The sequence below is a fragment of the Myotis brandtii genome, unplaced genomic scaffold (genome assembly GCF_000412655.1).
Source record: "Myotis brandtii unplaced genomic scaffold, ASM41265v1 scaffold112, whole genome shotgun sequence".
Taxonomy (NCBI): Eukaryota; Metazoa; Chordata; class Mammalia; order Chiroptera; family Vespertilionidae; genus Myotis; species Myotis brandtii.
In genome coordinates, this window is record NW_005353838.1 from 12,844,519 (window position 1) to 12,858,575 (window position 14,057).

Sequence of the window (14,057 nt, forward strand, 5' to 3'; positions counted from 1 at the left end):
GTCAGTGTGTGTCATAGTGACCAGTGATTCCCAGTCATTCTGCTGTTAGGGTCAATTTGCATATTACCCTTTTATTATATAGGATATTTGTAGTTCTTGATGCTAGTATTGTAAGATTTAATGAGCTAATTTGTAAAAATTGTGTACAAAAGTGGCACATAGTAAATGGTTAATAAATGTCAGTTATTATTAAGATTTCAATTTTTAAAATAAGGACTTCTCTGTAATTCAGCAAAGGGAAAAAATGTTAACTACTTTATTTAACAGCACAAAAACAATTCAACATTTTACTGGCTACATTTAGAGAATTCCTTATTTAGCCTTTTGAATATAACCACTTAAGATATGGCAAAGCACACCTAATTTTTTTTTCTCCAAACAAAAAATTTTGTTACACAAAACACACAAAGGACTTTTATCTAGCAAAAAGATTTTGAAATATACCAGAAATAACTTGAGAATGAATCCACCTCAACTCTTATTCTCAAGATACTCAATGACTGAAGCAGGAATACAACTGTCTTCTATCAGACACCAATTACTTGCTGTTAAATATAATGAATTACGTACAAAAAATAGATTCCTTCATTAGGATAATGCTGTAGAGGCCAAAGAGAAACATTTTGGAAGATGGCTTGTGTTACTCATCCAAGTATACACAGAATTAATAGTTTGTAAGGGAAAATTGTAGTTTGCCTTTAGCTAAAAGAGCAATGGCTGTGAGTTAGAGCTGATATTATTAAGAAAAGAAACTTCAAGTGACAAGAGAAACCCTAGGCATGCCTCTGTCAGTCTTTAACAGGCTTTTCCGAAGCAGTCCCAAGGCATAAGTGTGATAGCACAAGGCCAGGAATGGGTGTTGGCTAACCTTTAAGACTACTTAATATAATAAGAATATATAGTGTTCTGCCACCTATAATTAATCCTCACAAAGGCAGCTTTGGTAAGCATGGAGTGCAGAGTTTTATATATGTTCATTAAATCAAACTTGTGTTGTTCAAATTTTTGACATCTGTGGTTCTTGGGCCTGGCAACACTTCAGAATCACAGAAGGGACTTCTCAAGGCAACTCATGCCTCTGTCCATCCAGACGTATTTAATCAAAGCCCCAGAATTTTCAGACTCAGAAACAGTTAAGTCCTTAGAAGGATGAATTTTTTAGGTGAAATTCACACATACGTACATCATAGCAAGAATGCTATCCTTTTTTATTGCACCCTACTCTTTCATGTTTTTAATTTCTTTGTTTGATCATTTGAAATGTATTTATTTCATATTATCTGCTTTTTCTATGATGGCCAGTCCTTAGGAATGTATAGTTTATTATGTCTGCAGACTCTTACTCCTGGTGATTTTTCATACTGCTAATTGCTAGAATGGAAATGGCTCAAAATGTAAAACACTAGGTTCAAGAAATAATTTTTTCTATCCTTTATTAAGCAAATTTTTCATGATAAGGATATATTTTCAGTTGCAAATTTGATAAAATTGGAGATTTGGTTTTTAAAAGGTTTTCTTTTTAATGTTATTGTCCTTTGAAGAGCTAAACAGTGTTATTAATGATTGTGAATTTAATAGAATTAGTTTAATTTCACTGTCTTCTTCTGAATGTCCAGCTTAGAAAGTTCAAGGCCAAGGAAAAAAAACTTCAAAGCAAACTTTCTTCAAGTCGATTTCAATCTTTCATTTTGATAAAATATATTTTTCTTATTTGCAAATTGATTGAAAAGCAGTATCTTATAAAGTTATACAAAGGAAAATACTTAAATATATAGGGTGTCAAATATGTATAACACACTTTGAATAATTATAAAGTCAGTGTTTATTAAAATACATTTCATTTTCAAAATTGAGCTATCAGCTGTTACAGTGTGTATACATTTTTGGGGGGAACACCCTGTATGTTTAACAAGTAACATCTATTGAAAAGAATAAAATTACATGGACAATTACATGGTAGCACAAACTCTGTGATTGCCATAGTGAGTGTATATTTGAGCACCTAACAAAATCGTGAGGTCTCAGTGTGCCTGGAGGTGAACAAAAACAGTCATGACAAGGTGACAATATACTGATGGGTTGTCATCCTAGGGATGACTAAAGCAGAGATTTTCAAATGTTTTTGTTTTAAAAGGTTTAAACCATGCCTTACTCAGAACTACTAAATATAAAACAGATCAATGAGAAGGTACACTGGCTCAGGAGTGAGTGGCAGGTGTGGCTCCTACCCAGTGAGGCATGTCCTGGGGATGGTGGTGACACTCCACAGAGCGCAGTTTGAAACCACTACAGGAGGCAGACGTCACGTGATCTCTGTTGGACAGAGTACTTCAAATGGGATTGGACTTCAGTATTTACATGTAAATGAGGTAATGCATATTTAATCAGTTTTCACATTACTATAATATATATTGCTAGTAAAAACATATTCAGAAGTGGCATGCGTGATTTTAATGTCAAACTCAACTGGTCATAAAACAAAGTCCCGAATCACTTTTTCAGTGCTTCAAGAGAGAAACTACCCGTATTTCAGAAATAATGCTCTTGCAGTAAATAACTTGTCCCTAAGGAGACAAGTGTTGCCAATTCAAAGAGTGCACAACCGAATGTCTGAAGCTATCATACTTTCGACATGTAACAACTGCTCGTTTTAAATAATCATTATAATGTTGATTTCCAGTTTATTTTTGCTTATAAGTACATCATTTGGCAGCACATCCAAGGAAAACTTCACATCATTCTGTTCTGCTAAGAAAAAAATCTTCCTGGTTCACAAAAATATGATTGATGACATGGCTTGGATTTTTTTAAAGAACCCAAAATATATTGCACCATGATTTTCTTATATAAGACAACATAAGTATTAAGCAAAAATCAATGTTTTTACAAAGTCTGAGTTTTGGCTATCAAGGAACGCATCCAAGTAAGGCCAAATGATTATCACATGGAAAACAGATTTGACATCTAGTGGGAAACTAGAAAAAATTACTCATATGTAAATAATTTTTCCATTTTCCTTATTTTTCATAGCTGAAAACTGAGTGAGGCTGTTGAGTGAGAAGATAAGAGCAGGCTTCATTACAAGGACAAAATTTATTAAATAAATATGGCTCATTTATATTTGCCTATTTATAAAATTACCAGGTGGAAATGAAACAGAAAATTATCAGAAATAACTCAATCAAGTGAGTGCTAAAAATACCCTTGTTAATTCTCTCTGGGTAACCATTAAGTATTATAAATAATTTTCAAAACCTACATATACCAGCAAAATTCAGTGGTCCTGTGCTATAAGGGTTTTTCTGTTTCCTTGATTATTTCTATTTTTTAGTTCCAGTTATCTTCTCTTCCTATTTTAATATATGAGTATCCCCAAGATTCTGTATTTAGTCCTCTGCTTTTTTTAAACTCTGCACTACTTTCCTTGCAAGCTTTCATCTATTCCCATCACATTAGCTCTTCTTCTTCACCTCTTCATGTATTCTCAAATATGAATATGCTTTAAAGTATAGATTTCAGAGTCTAGAAGGTTGGTTGGTTCAGGATCCAGAAGAACTTGCAACTCACCATTTCTAGGAAACCCAAATATGCAGACTGATCACACCCTAATTGAATAAAAATTAACATATCTAGTGTACACAAATGCTATATTTAAAGGTTGTGCATGTTTATCTTTGTATCACAGATGTAAAAAAAAAAGCAGAAAAGACTTACATGAGTTTCACCACAATGACTATGTGTTAGGCTTATCACTCACTATGTATCAGCCTTAATCACATTTTTAAAAAATATATCTTTTTATTAATTTCAGAGAGGACATTTCAGCCTTAATCAATCACATTTTTTAAAAATATATCTTTTTATTAATTTCAGAGAGGAAGGGAGAGGGAGAAAGAGATAGAAATATCAATGATGAGAGAGAATCATTGATCGGCTGCCTCCTGCACATGCCACGCTTGGGATCGAGCCCACAACCGGGGCATGTGCCCTGACGGAGAATCAAACTGTGACCTCATGGTTCATAGGTCAATACTCAACCACTGAACCATGCCAGCTGGGCTCAATCACATTTTTTAAAGACCTGAATTTCTGAATCAACGATCAATGTTTATGAACCTTACTAGTTTGTTCATAATTTCATTGTGGTCTTTAATGCATTTATAAACAAGTTTCCTTGTTTGTCCCCAAGGACAAAAGTGTTTTATACAGGATTATACCTCCTTCATTTCTGTACTCCCAACACTTAACACAGTGCCTGCTACAAAACCGGTGTTGGATAAACTAACCTATATTGCCTATTAGTGAATAAAGTTATGGTAACTTTTCTATTACTAAGAATTTTAAAAAATGCTATGCTTAACTGTGTAAAAGGACTTAACATATTTTCCAAGAAAAACAGAAATCATGCTGAAACTCCTTTGTTTTATATTTATAAACCCACTTTCTTCTGGTCAGTCTTTGTCAGTTAGCCTTGAAACTTAAAGTATTGGAAAGTTGCCTGTCTTCTCCCCTTCTAGTACTGCCCATTTGTTCTTTCCTCAAAAATTCATCACATCTTATTCATTGTTCCAGTTCAACATATAAATGCACATACTTGAAAGTAACTCAATACCCAAATATACTAAAATTATAATTGTTAGGCTAATTAAACTAAAAGATGAAGTTGAGGTTTTTCATGTTTTTCTTAATAAAGGGGGAAAGTGGGAAAAGATGTAAAAGGCTGGCAGGAAACAAATTCAATTTGCTGATTAAAGACAACATTCAAATAAACAAATGCAAAAAGTGTTGTTGTTGTTTTTTTAATCTGCTGGTCTTGCCACAGCACCAGTTAAAAGCAACGTCTTGGATTTTAAATAGTGATGTCTAATATTCAATTGTACATCATTTTTATAGCCCACACCCCCGCCCCTGGCCTCAAACTTAAGTCAAGTCCGCTTCAAACACAAATTCCTTGGGTGAGGACTTTAAAAATATAAAATTGGAAACCAAGGAACAATCACCATCTGTCAGACTTGATGCATGTAGTACAAAGCAGGGACATGGATGTGAGTCAGGAAGGTAATCCACAAATAGACCAAACCCCATGGAAATCAGAACCAGAGAGGAAGACGTGAATGGCATGTGGATTGAGCCAATTGTTTGTCTCTCAGATGACAGACACTTGAATGAACACCTAGATTACATGGAAGTGAAAGAAACATCAAGAAAAATGTTCTAAGACTATAACCTTAAAAATGAAGTATAGGTGGAACATAATGTTTGGTAGAGAGCTTTGGAGCCTCCACCATTCATTTATATAGGACGAAGGTGACACTGTCTTTGTGGGGCTCCAGAAGGAGGAGTTGGCTCCTCCCACAGGACCTGCTGAGTCCAATTGGGGGTACAGATGGAAGTAGTGCAGAGTTTTATTCAGTCTTTTTTAGATTTCTTCATTTTTATTAGATGATTTCAATCCTGTTTTGTTTTTTGGGGGTTTTTTGCTTGTCTACAGATATGTGCAAAAAAATAAGACTAGACCACCTTCTTACAGCATACACAAGAATAAACTCAACATGGATTAAAGACTTCATAGTAAGACTCAAAACCATAAAAATACTAGAAGAAAACATAGGCAGTAAAATCTCGGACAATTCTCATAGCAATATTTTTTCTGATATAGCTCCTCAGGCAAGGGAAACAAAAGGAAAAATAAATAAATGGGACTACATCAAACCAAAAAGTTTTGCACGGTGAAGGAAACCAACAATAAAATGAAAAAGGCACCCCACTGAATGGGAGAACATATTCTCCAATAATACATCTATCTGATAAGGAGTTAGTATCTAAAGTTTATAAAGAACTTTTACAACTCAACACCAAAACAAACAATCCAATTAAAAACTGGGCAAAGGATTTGAATAGACACTTCTCCAAAGAAGATATACACATGGCCAATAGATATATGAAAAGATGTTCAACAGCACTAATCATCAGAGAAATGCAAATTAAAACCACAATGAGATATCACCTCACACCTGTCATAATGGCTATCATCAATAAATCAACAAACAAGTGTTGGTGAGGATGTGGAGAAAAGGGAACTCTAGTGCACTGTTAATGGGAATGAAGATTGGTTCAACCACTATGGAAAAGAGTATGGAGTGTCCTCAAAAAATTAGAAATGGAATTGCCTTATAACCCAGCAATTCCACTTCTGGGAATATAGCTGAAGAAACCCAAAACATTAATTCAAAAGAATATATGCACCCCTATGTTGATTGCAGCATTATTTACAATAGCCAAGATATGGAAACAACTCAAGTGTCCATCAACAGACAAGTGGATCAATCTATTTTATTTTAATCAATAACTCACTCTGTACTCCAGAACCATGCCAGAGAATATGACCCCATATATTATAGTACCCTTAACTCTTATCAAAATCAAAGGTACAAAAAGCAACATTCCCAAAAGATGAGAGCCTAAAATATATGTAATTCACCTAGATCTTAACCCTAGACCAGTGATGGTGAACCTATGACACGCGTGTCAGAGGTGACATGCGAACTCATTTTTTTGGTTGATTTTTCTTTGTTAAATGGCATTTAAATATATAAAATAAATATCAAAAATATAAGTCTTTGTTTTACTATGGTTGCAAATATCAAAAAATTTCTATATGTGACACGGCACCAGAGTTAAGTTAGGGTTTTTCAAAATGCTGACACGCCAAACTCAAAAGGTTCGCCATCACTGCCCTAGACTAAGCCAAAACATCATTCATTAAGATGAAATAAAAAATTGAACACTGTTTTGGATATTTTTTCAACAGGCTCCTCTATTCCTATAAAATTGCTCTTACTAAATTAAACTTTGTTGTGATGTCCTATGCTTACTCACTATTGATTTTATGGGTGACGTATATTGAGGACGTTGCCTCTCACACCTCACTCAGCGAGCCCTTCATAAGCTCCATGAGAAAAGCTATCCTCAGACCTTCAGCGCAAGAGCTGTGCCTCTCCTAAAATGACACATTCTTATTTTATAGACCAGGCAAGTCTCATGAGTACCTGCCAATGTTAGAAAATGTTATTAAATTGATCTGATTAATGTTTCATTTTTATTTTAGATTTTAAAAATCTCTTCTGACATGAATTAAAATAACACCATGAAAGACCCACTGTTACAGTGGAATGCTTTAAGTTGAATATACAGGGTGGGGCAAATGTAGATTTACCGTTGTTCAAATGGAAAATAATATAATTGTAAATAATAACGCAAGAATAAACTCTGTGTTTTGTGTAGTCACAAATGTACTGGCAAACCTACTTTTGCCCCACCTGTGTGTGTGTGTGTGTGTGTGTATATATATATATACACTTTCTCTATTTTCAGGGAGATGAAACCAAGGCTTCTGTGGTTTTCTATCTTCTTAAAAGGATCAGGTTTCCTAGAAGGTTCCAAAGGGGCTAACAAGGAAGCATAGGAGCCTTAGTAACTGGATCACCTAGTTTTACTATGTCACATCAGCTTATCTTTTATAGGTGTAACCTATCAGTTGGCTGCCCTTGACCAACTTAGGTCCTCAGTCTTTTTTTTTTCCAATTACATTTGACATTGAAAATTATTTTATATTAGTTTCAGGTGTATAGCATAGAGGTGAGACATTTTTATAATTTGTGAAGTGTTCCTCCCAATAAGCCTAGTACGCACCTGGCACCACACCCAGCCTTCTTAATTAATGATGCCTGGCCTGAAACGGTCTAACATCACCATGTGCCTGCTTTTGTCTGGCACCCATCTCTGTCCTGTGTCATCTTCCTCCAAACTGCACCACCAACCACACCAGCTGCCTCTACCCTCATCAATCTGGCAAACAGAAAGAAATGAGCTAAAAAGAAAGCAAGGCTTACAAATCTATGAGGGGAATAAATCCCAAAACTCAGTTTGGTTATTTAACAAGATACATTCTAAAAATCCAAGTTGCACCATGTTTGAATTCATGCATTATATTTAGGACATAAAATACAAGTAACATATTTTCAGATACATTGACTTCATTAGGAGTTAATATTCTAGTAAATATGTTCTCTTTTCTCTGGTTATTTAACTTTAGAAAAATCTATCCTGAAATAAACAATTTAAATATTATCTGTAAAAAAGCTGTTATTCTCAAGCCACACAGTACATATATGCACTTGCCATCATTGTATAGGTATAAGGAAAATAAATTCTAATATAAACTCGAGACATTAATAGAAAAATAAATATGCTTTCAAAAACAACTCTCAACTGAACTGAATTATTTAAGAACTGTTATTTCAGATTATCGAAGCTTCTGCATAGAAATGGTCATTCAAGAGTTACTTCCTGCCCTAACCAGTTTGGCTCAGTGGATAGAGCATCAGCCTGTGAACTGAAGGGTCCCAGGTTCGATTCCTGTCAAGGGCATGTACCTTGGTTGCTGGCTCAATTCCCCAGTAGGGGGCGTGCAGGATGCAGCTGATCAATGTTTCTCTCTCATCGATGTTTCTAACTCTCTATCCCTCTCCCTTCCTCTCTGTAAAATCAATAAAAATATTTTTTTTAAAAAAAGAGTTACTTCCTAACTCATTCTATGAGGCCAGCATTATCCCAATACCAAAACCAGACAAAGATACTACAAGGAAAAAAAATCAAAAACCCACTACAGACCAATATCTCTTATGGATAATGACGTAAAATCCTCAACAAAAGACCAGCAAAGAAAATTCAATAACATATTAAAAGAATACACCATGACCAAGTGGGATTTATTCCTGTATTGGAAGGATGGTTCAACATATGAAAATGTAATTCACCACATTAACAAAATGAAAGAAAAAACCATATGATCTCAATCTATATAGAAAAAGCATGTGACAAAATTTAATGCCCTTTCATGCATAAAACACTCAACAAATTAGGATTAGAAGGAAACTATATCAACATAAGAGTTTCTGTGCTCATAAATACAATACCATGTTTAGATTAATGACTCACATCAAGGAAACTAGACTCATTAAAAATTCCCATAAGGAGTATTTACCTGCCAAAATTTTCTTGAACTGTCGAAACCATATGTTGCAGTGGTCTTCACTTAAATTAATGAGATCGAGTGTAGAATCCTTTAATTTATTTTGTTCCTTTTTCAAACAGATGAAGAGTGTGATACCCAATAAAGTGCCATGTCCACTAGCAAAATAACGCCGTTTCAGTTTGACAGAGAATATGTCCTTGAGTTCAATAAGTTCTTCTTTACATAGCAAGTCATACTTGGAATCACCTGAAAAGAAATTAAGTTTTCCAATCAAAACCACGGTGTCCATATCTCCCATGTACAAATCATAGTAAAAACCCAGAAAATCTTTCTCATTAGTAATCTTTCTAATTGTCCTTTATGTCAATCTGCATATAAGACGGGGAGGAAAGACAAGAAAAATTGGGTCTGTTTTCCCAAGAATTAAAAATAGAAAAATAGAAGACAGTCTCTGCCACTCAAGGCCTAGGACATTCCAAACCTGAGGATAAGAACATAAAGCAGCATTTCGGCAATAAAAATGAGTTTTCCACAGGAGGCTCTGAGCTGCTAATATGGGCAGAGTAAAGTAGTGGACAGAACAGACTGCACTAACAGGACTGGGTTTATGACAGGTTGCTGAAGGCAACATTTAAAAGGAAAGAAAATGTGCATTCTAGGTAAAGTAACACATGTACAAAAGAAGGCAGAGTAAGATTGTCATGATTAGAAAGTATGAATTCCTGCTGATCTAGAAAGAAGGTCCCACTGGAATGTTACCCCAATCAGACTTCGTTTTATAGAGGCTTGAAATTTTATTGTTTAACCACAGATCAGAAAATCATTATTGTAGTAAAGGACCCTTCCAATTGACTCTCAAAGTAGGAGTGTCCTTTTACTTCTGCAAAAGTACTTCTAAAACTTCTACTCTGGCCAACATTGGAATTGCAGACACTGATTTTACCTTCCGTCTGAAACAACTTAAAAAACATACAAGATAGCTGAAGCTTACGTTTTCAGATGTCATACGAGAGGTGGTGCAGGACAGTGATTGCTGAGAAAAGGGCAGCAAAGGAGCTGTATGATTGCCCCAGCTGACTGCTTGAGAGGTTTCTAGGCCACAGTAGGGCACCCATGGGAGAGCTTGTTGAATCTCTCCTGGGCTGAGAAGTTCGGAGTCTAGGAAAGCCAAGATGACCACAGTTCACTGGGCACATTACTGGAGAGGAGCGGGCTGCACAGAGAGAGAACTCTGGATCTGCAGAGGTGCCCCTTGAATCTTCAGCTGAGCGTGGATCAGCATATGTGTGAGGCCAGGGGAAGGACTGCCCAAAGGATTAAAGGGAACAATGCTCAGAGATTCCACCGGTGAAGAAATATTGAAATTCGCAGGACATTAGGGAGAGTACTTCGAAGAGTTCTGTCTCATTAGTGAGCTGACTAATGCCTGCATTCATTCCACCCAACGAATCTAAAAAGCAGGTCTCAAAAGGATTGAACTGTTTCCAAGTAACTTAACTATATTCTAGAGCAAACCTCAAGAATATTTTTAGGAATACCAAAATAATCAGTAAGTCTACATGGTAAAATTCATAATATCTCCCTGTCAATCAAAAATTACTATGAATGTAAATAAACACAAAAATACGACACGATAGGAGAAAAAGTAATCGATAGAAACCAGTGCAGAAATGACAACAGTGCTGAAACAGCCCCAGAAAGCAGAGCCTTTGCTCAGCTTCCTTAGCCCTTAAGCAGGCTCAACGATATTCTCAGACTGGAGTATTTTTATTTATTAAAAGAGTTTCCTCCACACATGCATTTTCATACTTCTATTTGGATGCTTCCTGTCTAATTTGTAGGAGCCCTTCAGATATTCTTGAAATCAATACTACATATGTCTGATATATGTTACAAATAACCTTCTAGGCTACTCTTATATTAGTTATGACCTTGTATCTCAGATAAATTTTAACTTTTTATGTAGTCAAACATATAACAAATAAGAGCTTCAAGGAAAGAAGGAAGGACATATAGAAAGAAAAAAGAAGGAAAGAAAGAAGGGAGGGAAGGAAGGACACGGAGAGGGAACAAAGAACCATTGGGAAAGGGAAAACATGGAAGAGAGAAATTCTTTTCATTCGAAGTCCTTTATGATAGTCTGAATTTTTTACAATGTGTGCTTTACTTTAATAACAAATAAGTCCCTGACTATTCCAATTTAAAACCTCTTATAAATTGCAGATTTAAAGATACTAAATCAACAGCTAAGATCAAACTTAGTAGTGAAAACAAGAATTCCTGGAAATAGGGCAAGAATACCTATTATCACTCTCATTATTCCCAATTATTCTGGACATTCTGCCCAATGCCATATGTAAGAAAAATGAAATAAAAGATGACCATTGGTGGTGGGAGGGGCACAGAGGGAATACATGCCTAAAAGATATAATATTATCTATAACTAGCCACTCAAGGCCTAGGACATTCCAAACCTGAGGATAAGAACATAAAGCAGCATTTCGGCAATAAAAATGAGTTTTCCACAGGAGGCTCTGAGCTGCTAATATGGGCAGAGTAAAGTAGTGGACAGAACAGACTGCACTAACAGGACTGGGTTTATGACAGGTTGCTGAAGGCAACATTTAAAGGAAAGAAAATGTGCATTCTAGGTAAAGTAACACATGTACAAAAGAAGGCAGAGTAAGATTGTCATGATTAGAAAGTATGAATCCCTGCTGATCTAGAAAGAAGGTTCCACTGGAATGTTACCCCAATCAGACTTCGTTTTATAGAGGCTTGAAATTTTAACAGATCAGAAATAATTATTGTAGTAAAGGACCCTTCCAATTGACTCTCAAAGTAGGAGTGTCCTTTTACTTCTGCAAAAGTACTTCTAAAACTTCTACTCTGGCCAACATTGGAATTGCAGACACTGATTTTACCTTCCGTCTGAAACAACTTAAAAAACATACAAGATAGCTGAAGCTTACGTTTTCAGATGTCATACGAGAGGTGGTGCAGGACAGTGATTGCTGAGAAAAGGGCAGCAAAGGAGCTGTATGATTGCCCCAGCTGACTGCTTGAGAGGTTTCTAGGCCACAGTAGGGCACCCATGGGAGAGCTTGTTGAATCTCTCCTGGGCTGAGAAGTTCGGAGTCTAGGAAAGCCAAGATGACCACAGTTCACTGGGCACATTACTGGAGAGGAGTGGGCTGCACAGAGAGAGAACTCTGGATCTGCAGAGGTGCCCCTTGAATCTTCAGCTGAGCGTGGATCAGCATATGTGTGAGGCCAGGGGAAGGACTGCCCAAAGGATTAAAGGGAACAATGCTCAGAGATTCCACCGGTGAAGAAATAATGAAATTCGCAGGACATTAGGGAGAGTACTTCGAAGAGTTCTGTCTCATTAGTGAGCTGACTAATGCCTGCATTCATTCCACCCAACGAATCTAAAAAGCAGGTCTCAAAAGGATTGAACTGTTTCCAAGTAACTTAACTATATTCTAGAGCAAACCTCAAGAATATTTTTAGGAATACCAAAATAATCAGTAAGTCTACATGGTAAAATTCATAATATCTCCCTGTCAATCAAAAATTACTATGAATGTAAATAAACACAAAAATACGACACGATAGGAGAAAAAGTAATCGATAGAAACCAGTGCAGAAATGACAACAGTGCTGAAACAGCCCCAGAAAGCAGAGACCTTGCTCAGCTTCCTTAGCCCTTAAGCAGGCTCAACGATATTCTCAGACTGGAGTATTTTTATTTATTAAAAGAGTTTCCTCCACACATGCATTTTCATACTTCTATTTGGATGCTTCCTGTCTAATTTGTAGGAGCCCTTCAGATATTCTTGAAATCAATACTACATATGTCTGATATATGTTACAAATAACTTCTTCTAGGCTACTCTTATATTAGTTATGACCTTGTATCTCAGATAAATTTTAACTTTTTATGTAGTCAAACATATAACAAATAAGAGCTTCAAGGAAAGAAGGAAGGACATATAGAAAGAAAAAAGAAGGAAAGAAAGAAGGGAGGGAAGGAAGGACACGGAGAGGGAACAAAGAACCATTGGAAAAGGGAAAACATGGAAGAGAGAAATTCTTTTCACTTGAAGTCCTTTATGATAGTCTGAATTTTTTTACAATGTGTGCTTTACTTTAATAACAAATAAGTCCCTGACTATTCCAATTTAAAACCTCTTATAAATTGCAGATTTAAAGATACTAAATCAACAGCTAAGATCAAACTTAGTAGTGAAAACAAGAATTCCTGGAAATAGGGCAAGAATGCCTATTATCACTCTCATTATTCCCAATTATTCTGGACATTCTGCCCAATGCCATATGTAAGAAAAATGAAATAAAAGATGACCATTGGTGGTGGGAGGGGCACAGAGGGAATACATGCCTAAAAGATATAATATTATCTATAACTATTTATAGATGATATCATAATATATTTGTAAAATCCAAAAAGAATCAACTTAAAATCACTAGAACTTAAAAGAACACCAGTAAGGAAGCTTTTTACAAATATATTAAGACCCAGGAAGAAGGCATAATGGAGATAAAGATATTCCATAAAAATTAGCATATTATACTTAGGAATAAATTTAACAAAATAATCCTGGACTAACGTGGAAGGGGAGAGCATTTAAAATGTACTGAGAGACAAAGAATTGAATAAAGGGGGACATACCAAGTTTCCAAGATTACATATTTTTCATGACAGTATTCTCATAACTACTTCTAATGCAATCCCACTCACAACCTCATTAGTATTTTCTTTGACATAAGGGGCAAGGGACCTAATTAAATGATTATAAACTTTATGAAATAAATATATTACATTACTGAAGAAAATGTTTTAAAGTACAGTAATGAGAGGGAGTACATACCTGATCAGATATAATCTATACTAATCTACACTAATAAAAGAGAAACATGGTAATTGGCATACGACCGCTACCCTTTTCATTGGCTAATCAGTGAGTATATGCAAATTAACTGTCAGCCAAGATGGCGG

At 35.6% G+C, this 14,057-nt stretch overlaps 1 protein-coding gene across 1 annotated transcript in view; it reads right to left on the minus strand.

Annotated features, from left to right (window-relative positions):
- CERKL (ceramide kinase-like) overlaps nucleotides 1-14,057 on the minus strand; it is a 100,741-nt gene that overhangs the window by 48,685 nt on the left and 37,999 nt on the right. The window contains exon 2 of the mRNA XM_014547160.1: nucleotides 9,047-9,283. Within this exon, the coding sequence (XP_014402646.1) occupies nucleotides 9,047-9,283 (237 nt within the window). The remainder of the gene's footprint in view (nucleotides 1-9,046; nucleotides 9,284-14,057) is intronic.